At 43.5% G+C, this 21,294-nt stretch overlaps 3 protein-coding genes across 6 annotated transcripts in view; all 3 read right to left on the minus strand.

Annotated features, from left to right (window-relative positions):
- Positions 1 to 5,834: 5,834 nt before the first annotated feature.
- LOC115166172 (lens fiber major intrinsic protein-like) lies at positions 5,835 to 8,684 on the minus strand. Its single transcript, XM_029719929.1, has 4 exons — positions 7,854 to 8,684; positions 7,112 to 7,276; positions 6,835 to 6,915; positions 5,835 to 6,635 (listed from the first exon to the last, which is right to left on the minus strand). The coding sequence occupies exons 1-4, from the start codon at positions 8,211 to 8,213 to the stop codon at positions 6,450 to 6,452; spliced, it is 792 nt and encodes a 263-aa protein (XP_029575789.1). The 5' UTR covers positions 8,214 to 8,684; the 3' UTR covers positions 5,835 to 6,449.
- Positions 8,685 to 13,555: 4,871 nt separating this feature from the next.
- On the minus strand, positions 13,556 to 18,581 carry LOC115166175 (aquaporin-4). 2 transcript variants are annotated; one of them, XM_029719935.1, is made up of 7 exons: positions 18,381 to 18,581; positions 16,492 to 17,583; positions 14,973 to 15,164; positions 14,667 to 14,828; positions 14,379 to 14,543; positions 14,103 to 14,183; positions 13,556 to 13,861 (listed from the first exon to the last, which is right to left on the minus strand). In XM_029719935.1, exons 2-7 carry the CDS (start codon positions 16,504 to 16,506, stop codon positions 13,646 to 13,648), a joined length of 831 nt encoding a protein of 276 aa, XP_029575795.1. In that variant the 5' UTR covers positions 16,507 to 17,583; positions 18,381 to 18,581; the 3' UTR covers positions 13,556 to 13,645. The 2 variants fall into 2 exon arrangements, with proteins under 2 accessions (XP_029575795.1, XP_029575794.1); XM_029719934.1 differs by having other exon boundaries at positions 14,973 to 15,167.
- Positions 18,582 to 18,637: 56 nt separating this feature from the next.
- The window catches only part of LOC115166174 (bromodomain adjacent to zinc finger domain protein 2A), a 36,824-nt gene continuing 34,167 nt past the window's right edge, over positions 18,638 to 21,294 (minus strand). For all 3 annotated transcript variants that reach the window (XM_029719931.1, XM_029719932.1, XM_029719933.1), the window contains 2 exons: positions 21,042 to 21,185; positions 18,638 to 20,881 (listed from right to left, as the gene is read on the minus strand). In XM_029719931.1, the coding sequence (XP_029575791.1) occupies positions 20,722 to 20,881; positions 21,042 to 21,185 (304 nt within the window). In that variant the 3' untranslated portion in view covers positions 18,638 to 20,721. The remainder of the gene's footprint in view (positions 20,882 to 21,041; positions 21,186 to 21,294) is intronic.

Raw genomic sequence — 21,294 nt, forward strand, 5'->3', positions numbered from 1 at the left:
TACCACCTTCCACTCCTTACCCGCGGAGACCACCCACCATCGTACACAAGTAGCTAAGGCTTTTCTGAGCAGCCCTTTAATGCAGTGGATGGAGTTTGAAGGTTGGGCGAAGATGGGTTGGATAGCCATTATATTTCACCAGAGTCTCCACCTCACTCTTCCAGAAGTACTACTGAACATTTCATTAGCGAGGTGAGACAGACGCAGCATCATAGAATTAGAATACTAGAATGGACATGAACCTTCTTATGATGGTCCAAAGGTCAGCCATGTTGGTCAGGGAGTTGGTCAACCATGGTTTGCCAGTGCTGTGATAAGATATTGTGTAACACAATGAATGTGAGGAATTTATCAGCACTGTGTTAGCTAGCTAGCCAGCCAGGTTTAGAGAAATGATTCCATAAATTTGTCAAATTAGCTGCCAATATGCCAACATTCCATTCAAAAAATTCTGTGAATTCACAGCCATACACTGGCTCAAATCAGTTAATGGGACTTAGACACGTTGTAAATGCAACAAGTACTGATATTGTATCACATAATAGCACTCACAGCTTTCTGTTTACATATATTTCAGAGGCTATTCTATAGCCGCCTCTAGTAATTTAATAGGATTTACAGTACCTTCAGAAAGTACTCATACCCCTTGACTTATTCCACATTTTGTTGTGTTACAACCTGAATTCAAAAATTATTTTAAAAAAATGTTTTCTCACCCATCTACACACAACTCCCCATAATGACAAAGTGAAAACATGTTTTTAGAAAGTTTAGCAAATTTATTGAAAATAAAATACAGAAATATCTCATTTACATAAGTATTCACATCCCTGAGTCAATACTTTGTAGAAACACCTTTGGCAGCGATTACAGCTGTGAGTCTTTCTGGTTAAGTCTCTAAGAGCTTTGTACACCTGGATTGGACAATATTTGACCATTTATTATTTTCAAAAATCTTCAAGGTCTGTCAAATTGGTTGTTGATCATTGCTAGACATCCATTTTCAGGTCTTGCCATATATTTTCAAGTAGATTGAAGTCAAAACTGTAACTCAGCCACTCAGGAACATTCACTGTCTTCTTGGTAAGCAACTCCAGTGTAGATGTGGCCTTGTGTCTTAGGTTATTGTCCTGCTGAAAGGTGAATTAATCTCCCAGTGTCTGGTGGAAAGCAGACTAAACCAGGATTTTGCCTATGCTTAGCTCCATTCTGTTTTTATTTTATCCTGAAAAACTCCCCAGTCCTTAATGATTACAAGCATACCCATAACATGATGCAGCAACCACTATGCTTGAAATTATGTAGAGTGGTACTTAGCAATGTGTTGTATTTGATTTGCCCCAAACGTAGCACTTTGTATTCTGGACATAAAATTAATTGCTTTGCCACATTTTTTGCAACATTTTTTTGCAGCAACTTGTTGCAAACAGGATGCATATTTTGGAATATTTTTTTATTCTGTCAATTGGGTACTATTGTGGAGTAACTACAACGTTGTTGATCCATCCTCAGTTTTCTCCTATCACAAACTCTATAATCACAAACTCACCCTTGGCCTCGTGGTGAAATCCCTGAGTGGTTTCCTTCTTCTCCGGCAACGGTGTTATCTTTGTAATGACTGGATGTATTGATACATCTTCCAAAGTGTGATTAATAACTTAACCATGCTAAAAGGGATATTCAATGTCGGCTTTTAAAAAAAACTTCCTTGGTGTTTGTGGTTGAATCTGTGTTTGAACTTCACTACTCAACTGAGGAAACTTCCAGATAATTGTATGTGTGGGGTACAGAGATGAGGTAGTCACGCTTAAATATGTTAAACACTATTATTGCACACTGAGTGAGTCCATGCAACTTATAATGTGACTTGTTTACTCATGAATTTATTTAGGCTTGCAATAACAAAGGGGTTGAATACTTATTGACTTGCGGCATTTCAGCTTTCATTTTGTAATCATTTAGAAAAATGTTGAAAATCATAAGTTTGACATTATCCCCATATTGTGTGTAGGCCAGTGACAAATTCTCAATTGAATCCTTTTTAAACTCAGGCTGTAACGCAACAAAATGTGGAAAAAGTCCAGGTGAATACTTTCTGAAGACACTGTATATAAGCAGCACATTCTTCTGCACATTCTTCAGGAATACCTTTCTGTACGTGGCCTTATCACCTCTGTACATTTCTATTCTCTATTTCAGAATTTTGTTCTATGTCCATTTTTACAAGATTCATATTGCTCCAGTGGAAAATGTTTATGCACTCTCTGTCTCTGCTTGTCCGTCCATCTGTCTACCTGCTCTATTCCCATTTTCCATGTCCTCCATATTTGTGAGTAAATTATTGCAGATTGAGATAATCAGAATTTCACTGAATATGCCATTATTATTATTCTAATGGAGTATGGGATGCATATGTATAAGGTAGACAACACTGTAATATATGCTTTTTATATAATTGCTACCCTAAGATATTCATGTCAAAGCAGATTTTTAGGGAAGTATGTATTTCCATATTCATCGTCATTAGAGACCTGCAGCAACTGGGGTAACTGACTATCTCAGTATTTTTTAACATGAGCAGATGCAGGAAAAAAATACAGGCCAATGTAGGCTGTACTATTTGGTATTGGTATAGTAGCGTAAAGTTATAACGATACAATAGTTGTCTATCAGGGACAGTGAAATTATCTCTGCTAGAACGTGTGTGTGTGTGTGTGTGTGTGTGTGTGTGTGTGTGTGTGTGTGTGTGTGTGTGTGTGTGTGTGTGTGTGGGGGGGGGGGGGCAGTGAGTACGCATGTGTGTGGCGCAGTGAGTATGCATTAGCATGAGTGTGTGTTTGTTAGCTTCAGTGTCAGCCCCCATTGTAAACCATTATGAGAGTCAGCGTTGTGCCATTGTCTCTGGGCCAGCTGCAGTTTAGGGTACAGAGCTGCTGCAGGAGTCTCTGTCTACATAACCACCTTATTCACATGTATGATGAAGCCATACAACCACAAAACAATATGCATAATAAAAATAATTTGTAATTAAACAAAATGACATGACTGTTTTTTGAAAACCAAGATGTCATGACGTGTGCATAAATGTTGGTCTACATGCTCTGGTTAATTCACAGACGATGTGTTTGCGCGTGTGTGGACACTGGAGGTCTGGACTGTTTGGGTGGCTTACCATTACCATCTGTGCTGGACATCTGTGTTGAAGTCTGTGTGTAATCCAAGTGTATGTTTTTCTTCACTTTGAATATCTTCTGGAAATGTCTTTTTAAAAACGGATACTCCCACCACACACACACACACACACACACACACACACACACACACACACACACACACACACACACACACACACACACACACACACACACACACACACACACACACACACACACACACACACACACACACACACACACACACAGTCATTTCTACACCAACTCCTTTGATTCCTCCCTTTTCTTCAGCCAATAACAATAATTTGGTTATATCTGGGGGGAAATGCTGTTGTCTATCGATGTGGGAAACACCCATAGCCTCAACCCTCCCTACTCCAGCACACAGAGAGTATTGCTCAAACACCGGAGGCTGGTGAGAGCTGGAACAAAGTCAACTGGAGAAGTCTCATGGCCATACTTAGTCATCATCACACACACAGACTTATTGGGACACAGCACTGGCTACAATAAACACACACCATCTGTTTTTGATCAGTGCTGAATACCGAGAGGAGGGTGAGAGAGGAAGCCAGTTCAGACTAACAAGATGCACCTACTGATGGTGCCCTGGTTGGTACAGCACCAACAGCATAGAACAAATGTACTCTTTCAGTTCCAGAGAAACCCTCGAGGGACACAGAGAAGCTGTAGCCGGCAGGCACTAAAAACAATCGCTCACTCCTCTCTGTCCCCATAGGAAACTATGTTGCTATTGTTGTATTCTCATAATGGTCTGGACATGTTTATAGTTAGCCCTTTCCCACAGGTTACACACTGGTTGAATCAACGTCGTTTCCACGTCCTTTCAAGGAAATTACATTGAACCGACGTTGAATCGACGTCCGTGACCAGTGAGTTCATAGAATACAGAGAGAGACGGGGGAAACAGAATTGAGGAGAGAGATAAGAGGAAAAATGGACACAGCTTTGATATAACTTGACTAAACGAGCACTATTGCGAGGAGTGATAATCTATTTGTAATAATAACACGTGATGAGTAGGACTATTAGGTGTATAGACAACAGATCTGTACGAGTGTTATTTTAAATGATTGGAGTGCTTCTTAAGGTAAGCTGGTTACAATATACCCTGTTACAGAATAAAATAAAGAGCTGTGAACTATTCATTCATCTAATTTATTTGCATAGATGTAATCATCAAATAAATTGACCAAGTGGTGAACGTAAATCATTAGTACATAGAATTGCAGGGAATTCGTTTTAAAACAGCCATCGAAATCAAGCTTTTGGTGCGATGTATTCATGCATCTCATTAAGCTAGAACCTAAATGCATTATTAACTTCAACTTGGCCCAATTTACATGTCCAATTTCCCACTCTGACATAGCCTATCAAGCTAGAACGGGCCCTGCGTCTCACCCAATAGCCAATATAGGCTAAATATCCCAAGCAGGGCGACAGTAACTTCCAGATCGGCTCAGGCTCTTGGGCTTTGCGGTGGCCACTCTGGTATTAGTGTCCTTGGGAGAACGGTGTCATAAGGTGAATGCACCAATTTGTAAGTCGCTCTGGATAAGAGCGTCTGCTAAATGACTTAAATGTAAATGCTATAACCAAGTGATCACATATCGTTCTTGGTTCAACTACGTAACAGCAGGTCAGTGGAGTTCTATGAACATCAAGGCAGACAAGGTTAAACACTTCTTTTTTTTCTCAACGTTCTGAAGTTGGGGGAAGGGGAGCCAGAAACATGTTGGGAGCATCATCTTGTGGTCATTCCCACTTACTGCAAGCCAACGCAACACAAGGCATTAAAATGCCATACTGTTATAATGGAGTAAACAAAACACGATGACACAGATTTTGTATCAAGTTTTTTTGGTTTATTTTCATTTAAATGTGGTTTAAACTGCCTTATGCTGACATTAAGGATCAAATCATAAAAGGAGACTTCATGAAAAGCTTACGCAGCCATTCTGTAGTGAAAGGAATCAGTCCAGTTTGGGATAACATTTCCTTTAAAATTCTTTTTTTTTTTTTCTGAACAAAAAAAGCAGATGGTTTGTGTAAAAATGAATATCATAGCAAATACCACAGTGAGGGGAGGATAAGTTATATGTCTTAAAAATGGATAACGTAATGAAAGATCATCGTGATACAAACAGGAGAGTGTTCATGAAAAGAAAACAAAATGAAAAGTACTGTTTCTGCGAACTCGATTTAAACACGAATTCACATACGGACACACACTCACTGGCAAACACACTCACTGGCAAACAGGCACACACGCACTCACTCTCACACACACACACACATACTGTAGAAGCACCCACACTCACTCACACACACACACACACACACACACACACACACACACACACACACACACACACACACACACACACAGAGATAAAAATGAAGTGATTTGAAAAATGAAACCCTGGTAAAATCTAATGGTATCATACATCCACATCTTGTGTCTGAAGTGCAGAAAACAACTGAAAAAAATTGAGAGCGATAAATCAGATGCATAATGAAAAAGCATGCCCATCTTCACTGATCTAACACAACCCTATCCGACTAAAAACCTGGAGTGTTGCCTCCCTATCCTCACCCCAACCCCTTTACCCCATCTACACCCCAACCCCCTACCCTCTATCCTATACCCTTACCTGCCCAAAGCCCACCCATGCCCTTACCTCTTACCCCAGCCATACCTACATCCCCACTGGGCAAACACTGGTTGAATCAACGTTGTTTCCACGTCATTTCAATGAAATGGCGTGGAACCAATGTGGGAATAGAAGTTGAATTGACGTCTGTGCCCAGTGGGTGCCCACCTACACCTCACCCACATGCTTCTGTGGTGACAGGTCTGGTCCTTGTGTCAATGTGGATGTGTGAAGGGAAGACTTGGTGTGGCTGAGGAGGAGAGGGGAGGTTAGTGGGACTGTTGGAGCAGGCCCCGTTCGCCTCTATCAAACACAATGTCCAATTCAGTATACAGAGTGTGAGGTTGGAGGGAGAGGAGTCTCGTTGCATGTTGAGGTTGAAGGTTGTGAACCTGTCTGTGTATGTGTGTGTATGGGTGTGTGTACAGTTTGTGTATAAATACATGTCTGAATCTGCATGTTTAGTCAGTGTGTCTCAATGTGAGTGTTAGTTAGTGAGTCTGTGTGAGTGAGTGTATGTGTGTTGACGGGTTGGGGGCAGCACGGGGGTTGGTCGACACAGGGCCTGTCCCTCATCCCTCGTCCCCAGATAGGGACAGGCTTATAGGGCTTGTGTCTTGAGCTCGATGGGCTCCCCGCGGGTGTCCTGCTGGGTCTCCGTCTCGGGGGGTCGGCTGCCCTTCAGTGTGGCCAGGCGCTCAGACAGACCGCGCATGCGGGGAAACAGCATGAAATCGTACAGAAGAGCGCCCATAGCACCTCCTATCATGGGACCCACCCAGTACACCTGACACAACACACACACAAAGGTTAGCATGAAGATATGGCACGAGCAACTTGTATTGTTGTCGCTGATATAGTTTTGGCATTACCTATACTCTTAACTACTATAAGATCATAGAATCCACCATTGTCATTTGATTATTTGATCTATTCTATGAATATTTCAGAGGCTGCATTATGGTGTATGACTGTGTGTTTCTCACCCAGTGGTTTACAAAATTCCTGAAGAGTACAGCGGGGGCGAAAGACCTGGCAGGGTTCATTCCAGCACCAGTGTAGTACATCTATAGCAGAGAAGGACAACCGGGCGCTCAGAATGAAATACGTATTTCTGTTGTACACAATGCTGTTTTTTGTGTGTATTCCACTATGAGTACTTTTTGGTCGTTGCGTGTGTGTTCCCCTATCTGTGTGTGTGTGTGTGAGTTACTCTGAGTATGTGTTACTCTGAGTGTGTGTTAGTGTCAGTGTGTTGCTCACCCCCATGAGGTGTCCGACGGTGACAGCGAAGCCGATGGACAGGGCAGCAGAGCCCATGCGTCCGTTCCTCCTCTCATCCGTCACGGCAAAGATACAAATCACCAGCTGCATGGTCAGAAACACCTCTACTGTGGTGCCCATGCCCAGGCTGATGCCAGGCTGCAGCTGGAGACAGCCAGAGGAAAAATATATCAATCAAACTTGAGGACAAGTCATTTTTGTAAAATAAGTCTGTCCTCTTTCTAATAAAGTGTGTATTGTTTGCGCAATTAGATGTGGTTTTCAAGTTAGGTTTGTAACAGGACATGTCAGTAATGACTCAATCAAAGATGTAACAGAAATCAACCCAAACTGTTTTTTGTTTTTTAATCAATTCTTTCAGTGGCCTCACCGCTATAGCCTCAGTTTTACATAACACTGATGGCTTGGATTGTTCTCATTGTACAGTAGCAACTGTAGTTACCAGAAGGTTCCGCGATGATTCCCTAATCCCTGTCCATCTCTACCCTTTCTAAATCCCCAATTCCATTCAAGAAGCCTACCGAACCTAAACAATTATCAAACCCTATCAACATTGTTGACTGTTGTTGATATATATAATATTATTTTGATGATTTGTGCTGACAAGGGTCCAAAATGGCACCCTATTCCCTATATAGTGCACGTATTTTGCAGTGCACCATAAAGGGAATATAGGGAATAGGCCCAGTACTTTTAGAGATGTGGGTGAGTGGTATCTTACCATGTTGAGAGCCATGTTACCCCTCATGTTTTTTGGGGTGACCCCATAGAGCACGGCGGCCCCGGCCATGGCCCCCAGAAACTGGGCAGCCCAGTAGAAAAAAGCGCGGAACAGGGACATCTGGGAGCCTACCAGATAGGCGAAGGTGACGGCCGGGTTAATGTGGCCGCCGCTGATGTGGCCGATGGACTGGATGATGGTGGCAGCCGCCAAGCCGAAGCACAGCGCCACGTGCAGGATGTGGTGAGGCCCAGTGGTCCAGCGCAGCGCAGCGCCTATGCCGAAAAACACAAAGAACATGGTACCGAAGAACTCAGCGAAGACCGCCCGCCAAAACGCCATGGACCGGAACTCCCACATGCTGGCCGTTTACTGGACGCTCCTCAAAACGGAAAATGTTCTTGGGAAAAAAGTTGTTGGGGTGAATCTAGAAAAAGCTTGTACCTTCTAAAAGTCTAGGTGATTTTTTTGCAGTTTCAGATGCAAAAAAAAAAAAAAAGTGATTTCCCTTTGGCAGTCAGCTAGCTGGGCTGACCTAAACGTTGTCTCACTGAGCCAATCAGTTGGAAGACAAACAGTTTAAAAAGTCGACAGAGGAATCCACCGACAGATCGATTTCTAATCTACGAACGATCTGGAGTTGGCGCGCAGGCAGTCAAACATCAACTCAGCTTTGCTTGCCTCCACTAGCCGCCTGTCGTAGAGACATAGGGGTGTGTGTGTGTGGGGGGGGAGTGTGTGTCTCGGGAATAGTTGTCAAGAGGTGTGCATTGATGCTAGAGGAGTGGTTCTAGAATAGAGACAGGGATAGACGGAGTGTCCTGTGGACGTTTTAGCCTCTCTGACGGAGGGGAGAGGGCCCGCCGGGGGCTTTATAACACCCCCCCAGGGGCCCCGAGTGACGCCATAATCCCCCCTCTGGGCCAGGGGTGGGGGGGGGGGGGCGGACATACAGGACGGCCCGAAATCAAACAAACTTAACCCCTCTGTCGCCCCCCCACAATAGACAGAGCGGGAATGAGAGGGGGACTATCAGGGGAGAGGGTGACTGTGAGGAGAGAAGGGAGGGGGGTGAGAGAGTAAGAGAGGAAGAGAAAATAGTGAGAGTGAGAGCGACATGAGAGGGAGGAGGGAATCAAGAGAGAGCAAGTGACTGGGTGAGTAAGAACTAGGTATGGAAATTGACCCCACAGAAGTGATGAGGGGAGTTTGTCTAGTTGGCATAGTGGTACAGTACGTCATCTGTTGACATGTTATAACCATGATAAGAAGTGCTGGGGACAAGTGCTGATGGCAGAGAATGGACACACACACACACACAGATAATACAGTGATCCATGGGGGGGGGGGGGGGGGGGGGGGGGCAGGGGGGGGCAGACGGAAGAGCCTAACGCCAACAGTGTGCGGAATTAACATGTAGACTGAAATGGCTGACCTTGTGAAACCATTGTCTTAGCATCGAGCATGTACGCCGCATGTGAACAGCGGAGCTGCTTGGTCGTTAGAAATTGTGTTTGTAGCCGTCATTCGTAACTGATAAAATGACGACGCGTGTTGTGCACAGAAGGGGAGGGAAAACAAATGAAGAGTTAACATGATCAGCTGTGGATTAGTATCATGTCTGTGTGTCAGTCTGGATCTGTAACATCTACTGGGTAGAGGTGAATGCACTCTCACAAAGCAGTGCATTTAATCACTGACCTCAAATCCAAACGGCGTTGCTAACAGAGGTATTAAGCGTACGTTAGGAGTTATAAGAAATACTTAGGGGCTGTGAGCGTAACATTGGGGTTGGGAGCGCGACATTGGGACCTTAAATGTCTCTGCATATAATGTACAATCATAGGGCACTTCTTAGAGGTAATGAACTTGACATTGACACCCAAAGCACAGGACAGAGGCATGCATATGAACATATGAACATATAAACGTTGACTACTGCTGCAAAGTGGTTGGAAACAAATACGTTTAAAAAAAACGAACAAAATGAGTCTAACTGTAAATATCAGCCCTTCCAAAACAGTCAGGTATAATTTAGACACATGTAGCCGTTTTCTCTCTTCCACGCTCTCCCTCTCTCTAGGAGGTGCTGGGATGTTCAGTGGAGAATTGATTAGGCAGAGGTTTGTATTGTGTATGAGGGTGTGTGCCAGGCAGGAGGGGTGAGAGGCAGGGTGGCCCGCTAGCAGCCAAAGCCCTGAAAAATCCCTGTATGGGGCTGGGGAAAGGGGGAGGGACAGGGCAGGACAGGAGTGGGGGACAGGGGAAACAGGGGTTATTGAGCTCCTACACCGGAGCATCGAGCTGACCAGTCCAGAGCCATCACTGGGCAGAGTGGGCTTTAAATGGAGAACGCTGAGCTCAGCATTTCAACTCTCTAAAAACACACACAATGCAAAATGCTGGCGGCACAAGGCAGTTATTTCCTATTGTCTGTTATGGGGAGTGAGAGTGTTATGTGTGCGTGTGTAGATTAGAAAGCAGATCCATGTGTGTTAGAAACTGAAGGTGCATTCGTATGAGCGTGCATGTTAGACGATGTCTGCGCACACACATTTGAGTGAGAGCGTGTGTGTGTGTGCTTGCGCAACTCTTGAGTGTGTGCAAGGAATATCATTATGGTTTCAATAACGATTGCCCAGTTTTTATTCTTAAACATCCATAGCTTTATACAGTTAACAAAAAAACATTTCAAAAAGTTTAACGAGACATTTGCAACGAGACATCCATAACAATTCAGGTAACAAAAAACTAAAACATTTTCAGGGTTTAACATCCCTCAAAATGTTTTCCTCATACAATTGCTAACTACAAACACAAGAATCTTTTAGAAGAGGGTAGGGAGCGCGTCTGTGAAAAGCTGATCCTACGACCTGTTTAGACCTGGGCCGTTAGAGGGCTCTTGTCTGAGGACTGATTTGACAGTGAACAGCAGAATAACAGAGCTTCGAGGTGAGAGAGCCTTAGGAAGATGACAGAGATGGTGGCCTATGTCAGCGTGTCAGAGTACAGACCGCTAAACTCTTTAGCATTTCAAAGCATTCGCAGACAGGGTGAGTAATGCTAAAATAAAAGGATTCCGTGTTACGAAACGGACATTTCTTTGAGTTATATATCACATTTCTGCGTAAATTAGTATAACATCACTGATAACACTGAATATTGATCAAATTGTGTAATAGATATATAACGTATGTACAATTTTACATGTTGTGGCTAAGTGTGAAGGCTACACATTCATATGTAATTAGAAATTATAACTGTGTTGTCTTCATCATTATATGATCATATTGTATATTTATGCAATAAGGCCCGGGGGGGTGTGGTATATGGCCAATATACCACGGCTAAGGGCTGTTGTTTGCACGACGCAACGTGGAGTGCCTAGATACAGTCCTTAGCCGTGGTATATTGGCCATATACCACAAACCCACAAGGTGCCTAATTGCTATTATAAACTGGTTACCAATGTAAAAATAAATGTTTTGTCATACCTGTGGTATACGGTCTGATATACCACAACTGTCAGCCAATCAGCATTCAGGGCTCGAACCACCCAGTTTATAATATTGCATTTATCTTATGCTAATGTCCACAGAAAATTATCCAGTGTTAAATTAAACACTGGTCCAGTGTCTATACAGGTCCACACTTTTCAGTATTAAATTAACACACTGCTTAGTGTAAAGTGTTATTTGCATATTTCCCAGAGTGCCTTGTCTTTCGAGTGAATTGTAGAATAATGATGAGTGAAAAAGTTATATGGTCAAATATCATACCCCCAAGGAATGCTAACGTCCCTGTTATTGGTAAAGGTGAGAGGTTAGCGTGTCTTGGGGGTATGATCTTTGACCCTATGTAACTTTCTCACTCATCATTATTCACGATTCATTAAGGATTATCCGTGATCATGGTAGCATCCACATTAATGTAGAAGTGTTTAGAAACATATATTCTTATTTACAATAAAAGTGACTCCAAAACGACACAAAACATTATTTACCATGAATTTCTATAGGGCACAAATAATCTGAAACACAACCAAAACAAACTGCAAATGCATCCAACAAGTTTGTAAAGTCAAAAGCTTGATGTAATCATTGCGTGGTAGGAATATGGGACAAAATACTGAACTTTTGACTACTTTATTTCTAAGAGTCTTTAGAGGAGTCAATCACTTTTACCCCTACCTTTTTGAGGGAAAAAAATATTACTTGCTAAACTAACTATCTTTCTCTGTACAATTGTGTTAATATAAAATAATATAATTTTCCTTTTTTTTCATGCGTACTTCAGAAAGTATTCATACCCCTTGACTTATTCCACATTTTGTTGTGTGACAGTTCATTATACAGATTTTTTTTCTCACCGATCTGCACACAATGCTCCATAATGACAAAGTAAAATACATGTTTTTATACATTTTTGCAAATGTATTGAAAATGAAATACAGAAATCTCATTTACATAACTATTCACACCCCTGAGTCAATACTTTGTAGAAGCACCTTTGGCGGTGATTACAGTTTTGAGTCATCTTGGGTATGTCTGTATCAGCTTTGCACATCTGAATTTGGGGATTTTCACCCATTCTTTTTTCAAGCTTTGTTAAATTGGATGAGGAGTGGCGGTGAACAGCAATCTTTCCACAGATTTTCAATAGGATTCAAGTCTAGGCTTTGGCTGGGCCACTCAAGGACTTTCACATTCTTGTTCTGAAGCCATTCCAGCGTTGCCCCAGTCTAAGGTCTTTTGAACTCTGAAGCAGGTTCTCATTACGGATTTGCCTGTTTGGCTTCATTCATTGTTCCCTCTATCCTTACAGTCTCCCAGTCCCTGCCGCTGAAAAGGCATCCCCATAGCATGATGCTGCCACCACCATGCTTCACGGTAGGGATGATGTTAGATGGGTGATGAGCTGTGCCTGGTTTTCTCCGGACACAGCGCTGTGCATTCAGGCCAAAGAGTAACATTTTTGTCTCTTCAGATGACAGATTCTTTTGCCTTTTTGCTAACCGTTTTGTGTGCTGTCAATGTGCCTTTTTGTCAGGAGTGGCTTCTGTCTGGCCACTCTCCCGTAAAGCCCAACTTGATGAATTGCTGTAGAGACTTAGCGATCTGGCAGGTTCTCCCATCTCAGCCAAGGAACTCTGTAGGTCTGAATACTTATGTAAATGAGATATTTATGTATTTCATTTTCAATAAATTAGCAAAAAAATTATAAAAACAGGTTTTCACTTTGTCATTATGGGGTATTGTATGTAGATGGGTAAGAAAAACATCTACTGAATCCATTTTTAATTCAGGCTGTAAAATGTGGAATAAGTCAAGGGGTATGAAACAATAGCGGTTCTGGGGGGGGGGGGGGGGGGGGCAGTGCCCTGTGACAACAATTTTGGACCCACCTGTGGCCCCCCTAAATGTGGAATATGAAATCAGTTTTACATAACAAATTTTTGCTATCGTTCTTTTTTTACATCCGTTATTAGACAGTGGCAACGTGGAACACTAATGATTATGAACATGGTCTTTTGCCTGCTAATGCCTGCAATGCAGTGAAGAAAACGATATGACAACAATAATGTCTAATGTAACTGGCCCCTCTAACAGTACAACTACCCCCCCCCTAGTTGAAATGGTCTAGAACCGCCACTGGTATGAATACTTTCTGAAGTCAATTTAGCTCATTATTTGAATCATTTATTTTATACAGTCATTACTGCTCATCTTTATCAAGGGTGTCAATAATTTCAGACCCACTATATATTGTTGTGTAGCATGATGTGTCCCTTTCTAGTTTTGCTCCTGTTTGTTGACCTGCTTAGCCCTCATGGCGGTCTGGGTGACGGTGGACAGGGAGGACCGGGATACGCTGGTTGCCTCCACCATCTCTATGTCCTTACAGGTCAGACACGCAACCAGCTTCTGCCTCGATGCACTGGGGGCAAAGAAGAACTCATGGGACACCCCGGCCAGCACTGCACCCAGCACCGGTCCAATCCAGTACACCTGGGGGAGGGGGAGGGGTGTGGAAGGGGAGAGAGAGTGGTTAGGACTGATGGAGACATGGATAGAAGAAATAGGGAAAGAGAGGGAAAGAGCTGAAGGGAGGGAGGGAGAGAGGGGGAGAAAGAGAGAGAGAGCAAAAGAGAGAGTGAGCAAGAGAGAGAGAGCAAGAGAGAAAGAGATAATTTGTTTGGTATGCAGTTCAAGGTGATATTGTGACTGTAATAGATGTGGAGGGTCTTACCCAGTGGTTTTCCCAGAAGCCAGTGATGATGGCTGGACCCAGGGAACGTGCCGGGTTCATACTGCCTCCAGAGAACCGACCCTAAGAGGACCACAACACACACATACCCAAAGATTAAAACATAGTGCAGTAAAGTAAGTAAAGTAAACTGAACTAAACTACACTAAACTACACTACACAAAACAACACTATTAAACTAAACTACCCTCAACTACACTAAACTATTGAACTAAGTAAAATTAGAGATAAGAGGAATCAGACGTGAACAGTTCTGACCCCGATGAGCACGCCTGCGCTGAGAGAGAAGCCGATGGCCAGGTTCCCTGGTTCTGTATTCTCCCTCCGACGGTGGTCCTCCACGGAGAACACAGTGAAGACCAGCTGGAACGTTGACAGAAGCTCCATCCCTAGAGCCTGGGCTGCATTCACCTCGAGAGGAACCTAGAATTGGAGGGGGGGGGGGGGGGGGGGCAGAGTTCCAAATGAAACAAAAAGTCTAAAAGAGTAACAGTACAGGTCTATGATTAGATTTAGACCCCCCCCCCCCCCCTCACACACACTGACCCTGCTGACGAAGCAGTCTGCGGTGGTTTTGAGGGGCAGGGCGAAGTAGAGAGCCCCGGCCCCCAGGGAAGCCCCCAGACACTGGGCTCCCACGTACACCAGGGCCCTCATCAGGTCCAGCCTCCGCGTGGCCAACAGAGACAGGGTAACTGCTGGGTTCACCTGCACCATGATAGAGAGAGGCAGAGTTAAAATTGACAATCAATCATAGTGATCAATTTACAAGTCATTCTGTGCCGAAAGGTTAGAGACACACACACACATGCATACAGACACACAACCATAAGTCCAGAAAGGCAGATTCACCTGTGCTCCGCTGATCTCTCCAAAACAGTGTCCCAGGGCAACAGCCACCATGCCTGCAGCCAGGGCTGGGTAGAGGGGCCCCGTGGAGGTCTCTCCAGGGCCCGGCACAGAGGCCCCCAGAACAGCACTCACAAACACCAGGGAACCCAGCAGCTCGGCCAGCATGGCACGCCAGAACTCACGACTGCGCAACTCCTCAGGGAGAGGGAACAGAGGCACGTTTTAATCCTCCTGAGACAAAGCAATTCATTTTTGTCCTCTCTAATGGACATCAGTTCTTAGTGCATATCTCTTAGGCCATACAAGCCCCTGTATTAAGTCCTGTTGTCCTTTTAAGAAGACATTCTGGGCTTTTCAATCATATTACATATGTGGGTTGTGACCTTGACAACTTTATCTTCCTGGGGCCAAATTCACAAAACCTTTTTAAGAAGAAGTTTCTTCTTAAATGCAATTTTCTCCTTAACTATAGACTTAAGAAAGTTAAGCAAAGTTGCTATTCCTTAAAAAGGTTATTGGAAATGTTCTTAGGCAGAAAGTCGAGAAGAAATTTGATTCTTGAAAATAAAGTTAATGGCCTTGTTCTTAATTCCAAGATAGCTAAACCCATGTCTTAATTCAGGGCAGTGAGAGAAAAAGCTCATTAAAGCAATTGACATGTTTAGTTTAGGTTTTAGAAACGTAATCTCAGCAAGAAATATGCTAATTGCTAGCTAGAAAGCTAGCTAAATTGGTTGCCTAGCAAGAAACATCTTAAGAAGATTCGTAAGAAAATATTTGAGAAGTACATAAGAAAATCAATAAATCTTAAGATATTATTGAGGAATTGCACTTAGGAACTATCTTATGAAGTTCTTTATCTTACATATTTTTTGCGTGAGAAGTTTTTTGTGAATCTGAGCCCTGGTTCTTAAAAAAATGTCTTCTGTCAAAATGTGCACATTTTATGGAAATTTGAAAAGAAGTGTGTGTAATTATTAATTATCATTTTTGTGAGTTTGATATTCAAACTGTTTCTAGTAAGTAAATATATCAGGAATAATTAAGTGAGTTGTCAAGACTGTGTAATAATTTGTTCACATTAAATAAGAGCTAAATAAGAGATTATCAAGAAATGTCTTTTGTGGTGGACACCAGGATACCGCACTATGGTTTTTTATGTACTATACCCCCACAAAAAAATGTCAATCCCAAACCTTTTTTTTCGGGTCTCAGGAGGATATAGCATTAAACTACCATTGTAAATACCTTACCAAACCCAGTGTCTTGAATATAAAAACATGAGTTTTGTTAGCATGCTAACCATTCCACGCCACTCTGATACTTCCATTTCGGCTTATCCTGAACACTTATCATTAGATTAAGGTAGATGTGGGCACAATCCAAATCAAATGGCCTAGCAAGTTATAATGAAGTTATGGAACTAATCTGTGGAATGATCATTATCAATGTCTGAAGAGGCCGTACCGCCACGTTGATCAAAGGTTCAGGTTATTAAAATAACTTCACAAAAACTCACCTCACGCAGTGTCATGTTGAACAGGTTGAGTGCGTAATTATCTGTCTTGTTTTTCCTCTCTGTCCGTTTCTGTCCTGTCGATCTGCGGGATCCTTTTCTCTGTCTGCCTGTCTCGCCTTCTGTTCGTGTGTTCCGTCTGTGTGACTGGTCTTTCCCTGGAGGAGCGTCTGAGTGGCCCAACCACAACACAAGAGGACTGCCCCCCTCTCTCACCCCTCTTTTTACTGACCCCCTTCCTCTCCGTTTTGCCTCCTCCCCCTCCTACCTGTGTGTTATGAATTAGGTGGAGTGATTGTCCAAGTGTGTTTGGTCACCATTCCCCCTCCCCCAGTATGAGGCTATGTTCCCCAGGCGAGGGCTTCTCCTCCTGGGCTGAGCTCAGCTGGAGTGTCCTGAGCACCTGGCACACATCATAGCTCCTCGGACTCATTTTCATATCAATGACACTGAGGAGAGGCCCATTACTGAGTAGAGGTGGAGAGAGCTAGAGACATATCATGAACAGGCCATATCATTACCAAACACAATTACAGCATCCACATTATGGGATGGACTGATCAGCAACTGTATACGGGTACAGTTTGACTGGATCCAACCACAAGGTCAATCTATCCCACATATTGTAATCAATACTTTTTTTTGAATGATTGATAGCTGTAACAACGTTATGTTGGCATAGAGAAACAGAGGCAGAGACAAAAGTGGAGGCTGCAGTGATCGTGGGATGAGTGCAGGAGTGTCTGAAGAACAGTGAAAGGTTGACCATGACTTCATGATCCTTCCACACGGGAAAAGAACTGAACACTTTACTGGGATTGAAAAAGGGCCAAAGGTTTCTATCTAATCTAAAGTTTATCTTCAATGATCTAATACGTAACTGTTCATCTCCCACGCACCATGGCATCTCCTCCCGCCCCGCCCCTCCTCCTTTTTCTCTCTTTCATCAACCTACTTGTGAGGTACCATTCGAATCGCCATGGAGACAGTCTCTTTCATGATGCAGTTGCCATGGCGCCTATTGTGATGCTGGCTCAATGGATGCTTTTTCTCATCATCTTTGATAGGAAACAAACACCCCTGTGAAGATCCACCCTAAAAAAAAAAAACACAAAGAGTTGTGTTTTAACATTCACAATGTATTTACTTTTTTGAGGTATTTGATAACCATTTTACAAACATTATCCTTGCAATAAAGTCAAGATATGAGCCAAATTGCATGTCCATGAGTCTCAAGTTGTGACATGTTGTTCGACAGGCTTTGTGATAGTTTTGATTAGAACTGATTAATCAAACAGATCAGGCTTCAAACAAGTGTCAAGATGATTACACTACATAACACCTCCACCCAGTGGAGTGGAGGGGACCTGGCTGATGAAGTGGTGTTTGGGGGACAAGAGGGGACCGGACGAGGTCAATGGCCAAGAGAAGCCCCCTAGGCTTCAGGGGCCCACTCCCTACAAGACCCGGTCCAGAATTAACTGGTTGGGGGGGAACGGTAGCGTGCCCCATTATGGGGTGGATTACCCCCCTCCACGGGCGTTGTTATGCCCCTTTTGTGGAGTTAAGCCCCTCTGTGTGGGGCAGGATGGGTGGGGCCGAGCAGTGGAACCCGCTGGCTGGGGAGTTTTCAGTCCCCTCCACCCAGAGTGCTGACACTGACACAACCACTCACACACACACACACACACACAAAACCCCACTCAGACCTCTAACTGGTTGCCACTAAAACCCCTCGCAAAGTGCCAGCTAAGGGATACAAGGGAGATAGAGACCATCCATCAATCCCAGAATAGAGAGTGCATGGATAGTGTCAGAAGAAAGTATTTGAAGGGTTACGCTGTTATCTCCCTCTTCCATAGCATCAACTTCTAAACGATCAGCACACTCACCCATTTTGGTTTCTGTGTGAAAGGTGTAAATGAGACCTCTTCCCCTCGGTCCCATTTAAGAAGAGGAAGTCCAGCTGGCGCCGACTGGAGGGCCTTCCCTGCAGCATGTGCTCCAGACAGGGCTCACCAGGGTACTGAGGTGTACATAGGCGCCGCTCTTACACCTCCATTCAAGCGGAGGCTACTGTACGAGACTGCTACTGTGATTTAATAAAACACAAAACAGGAGTGAAATGAGGACCCAGGGACATTTGGAGTGTCGTCTCTCTACTAGATGTTTTTTTATTCAACTCACAGTACATTCTACAGATGCACACGTGTTACATCACCTCGATACAACATGATCTCGTAATACGTCCCCTTAAAAATGATAGATTGGTCCTAAAAATATAGAAAGGAACAAATTTAAAGTCACAAAAACTGTACATTATTAAAAATTCACTTAACACCACATTTGCTTTTATTTTCATGTCTTTTCTTTTTAAATATAGAAAAAAGAACGTCCCTTTTGTGTAGCAAGGAACACAACAATGCATTTCCTATCAACTGGTTTCAGTTCAGTGTAAGAAGCTTTAAATAAAACCCGGATTGTGGAGTATCGCCCTGCCGCCTTCATACCTTTCCCATAACCCACCAACCATGCCACGCCATGGAGTGCAGTGGCCCCTTTACAGAGGAAAAGATGTATTCATAATAAGAACGTGAGGTTAGCTAAATGTGCACAGACTTGTATAGAAGACTTCTTTCAGTACGGGTCAAGAACAAAATGTTTCTCATAACACACAAGCTATCCCTGTTCTCTACTGCCAAGCTGCAGAAACCTACACACAAAAACCTCTCAATGCACATTTCCTGTTATTCTGCAGTATTCAGAAAGAGAAGAGTAATAGCATCGCCCCAACTTGAAAGTTAAGCTTGTATTTTTGGGGGGGGGGTTATGATTTCTTGTTTTAAGCACAGGCCTATGTTTCTACGTTAATATCAAATTGATGATTCAACATTTTCAGTGTTTCTCAAATACCTGTTAAGATCCTTTAAACTTAGAATGCAGATATATTTTTTTATCACTAAGAAATATTGAGTGACATTTTTCCATAATATCAATACAGTTCTTCCAATGAAAAGATGTCGGTAAAAACATGACATATTGCTACAGAACAGTCAACCGATAATGTTTCAGCAGCTTGCTAGTTTTCCACACAATTTGACCAATATGGTAAGCTGCAACACAAAGCGAACAGTGTTTTAAACAGAGGTTTAAAATGGCGGTAGCGTCTTATTTGTCCTATTCACACAGTCTAGAGGTACACCTCAGCTGAAAATTCACATCGCTGTGACTACCGGTCTTCGTTGTGATTACGAAGCAGTGAAAACACAAAACAGTAAAAAAAATATATCTATTTTTAAAAGCCTCCAGTTTCTGAAACCAGTGTCCTTCACACAGCAGCAGGGTGGTCGTGTATGTGTGTGTGTGTGTGTGTGTGTGTGTGTGTGTGTGTGTGTGTGTGTTAGGGGTTGGTTACGTGTGATGTGACAGTCTTTAGAGAGAAAAAAAACGATCCTTTCCACTTTGTTTTACTGGCCTTTTCATAAATCGTCTAAACATCTCAACTAAGGAGTCTGTACATAGTCACTACAAGCTATTGCTATTAAATAATCCCAGCTATTGTACTCTTTATATATATATATATATATATATAGAATATATAATAAAAATATATTGAGAAAAATTGCTTCTAGGCATAAGACCACACATGACATTTCCATTGAACAGTTAAGAGAGGATCCAATCCCAAAGTGTTTGAGTTTAGAGAGAACGGTAGGGTTTTGATCCACTTGGGGTCGAAACGAGGTCAGAGCATGTCCGGTCTGAAGCGAAGCGGTCGCATTGGTCTGGCAGACCTCTTGACCGGGACCATGACACAGGGCAGAATTAGAGAACCAATCAACTCAGGGCCTCAGACCCTCCTCCCGCCCCCCAGAGCAAGGGATGGACCAATATCGTGGCCTTGTTATGAGACGAGGGGTGAGGCTTAGGAGAGAACGTGAAGAATTCCAAGCAGCTGATCAGGTGCAGATATGAGGGTGCAGTGGGAGGGAAGGAAGAGAGGTGGAGAGCTCAAACATCCCCCTCTCGGTCATCCAGAGAATTTTAACCCAACTGGATCGAGGTTTTATAAAGGAAAAACAAGAACGACATACAAATAACCAAACCTATACATATCTATACAGGGCTGGAGGAGACTCCAGCCAAGACAGTCTTAGTAGTAATGGAGAGCATAAGCGTCAGGCAATGGGGTTAGGGCGCTGTCCTTGGCCCCACCCCCAGCGCCCTGGGCTCCTATTTGTCCTTGCTCTCGTAGAACTCCACCCAGCGGTTCTCGAAGAAGCGCTTCATGGAGTGTCCAGCCATGCCCACCTCGGACGTGTCCTCGTTGAACTGCTCGCAGTTGTTGAACACCAGATGGGCGTCCGCTGCAAACTCCTCACAGCTGCAGTACCTGGGAGCAGGGGAGGAGAGGGGAGAAAGACAGGTCAAATATAAAGGTGACAAGTTTTCAGTAACATTATGGAAAACGAGAGAAACCGGCCTCCTTATGGAAGCTGGGGTCATGTTGTAGATCGACACACAGACAGACAGAGTGAAGTAGTGCCCCGTACCCTCCCTGTAGCAGCCTCTCCCTCATGGTGAGGAAGTCCATGGGGTTCTTGATGATGCGTCGGTAGCCAGGCACCATGCGGGGGTTGACCGGCTCCAGGAAGGGCCATGCGTCAGCGTGAGACTCCATCTCCATAAGGATGATTCTACACACACACACACACACACACACACACATACACACACACGTTAGAAGTGGTCCTACAGAAACCTGTGTAACAAGAAGTGATCTGAAGTCAGTAATGGAAGCTCGTG

The sequence above is a fragment of the Salmo trutta genome, chromosome 28 (genome assembly GCF_901001165.1).
Source record: "Salmo trutta chromosome 28, fSalTru1.1, whole genome shotgun sequence".
Lineage (NCBI taxonomy): Eukaryota > Metazoa > Chordata > Actinopteri > Salmoniformes > Salmonidae > Salmo > Salmo trutta.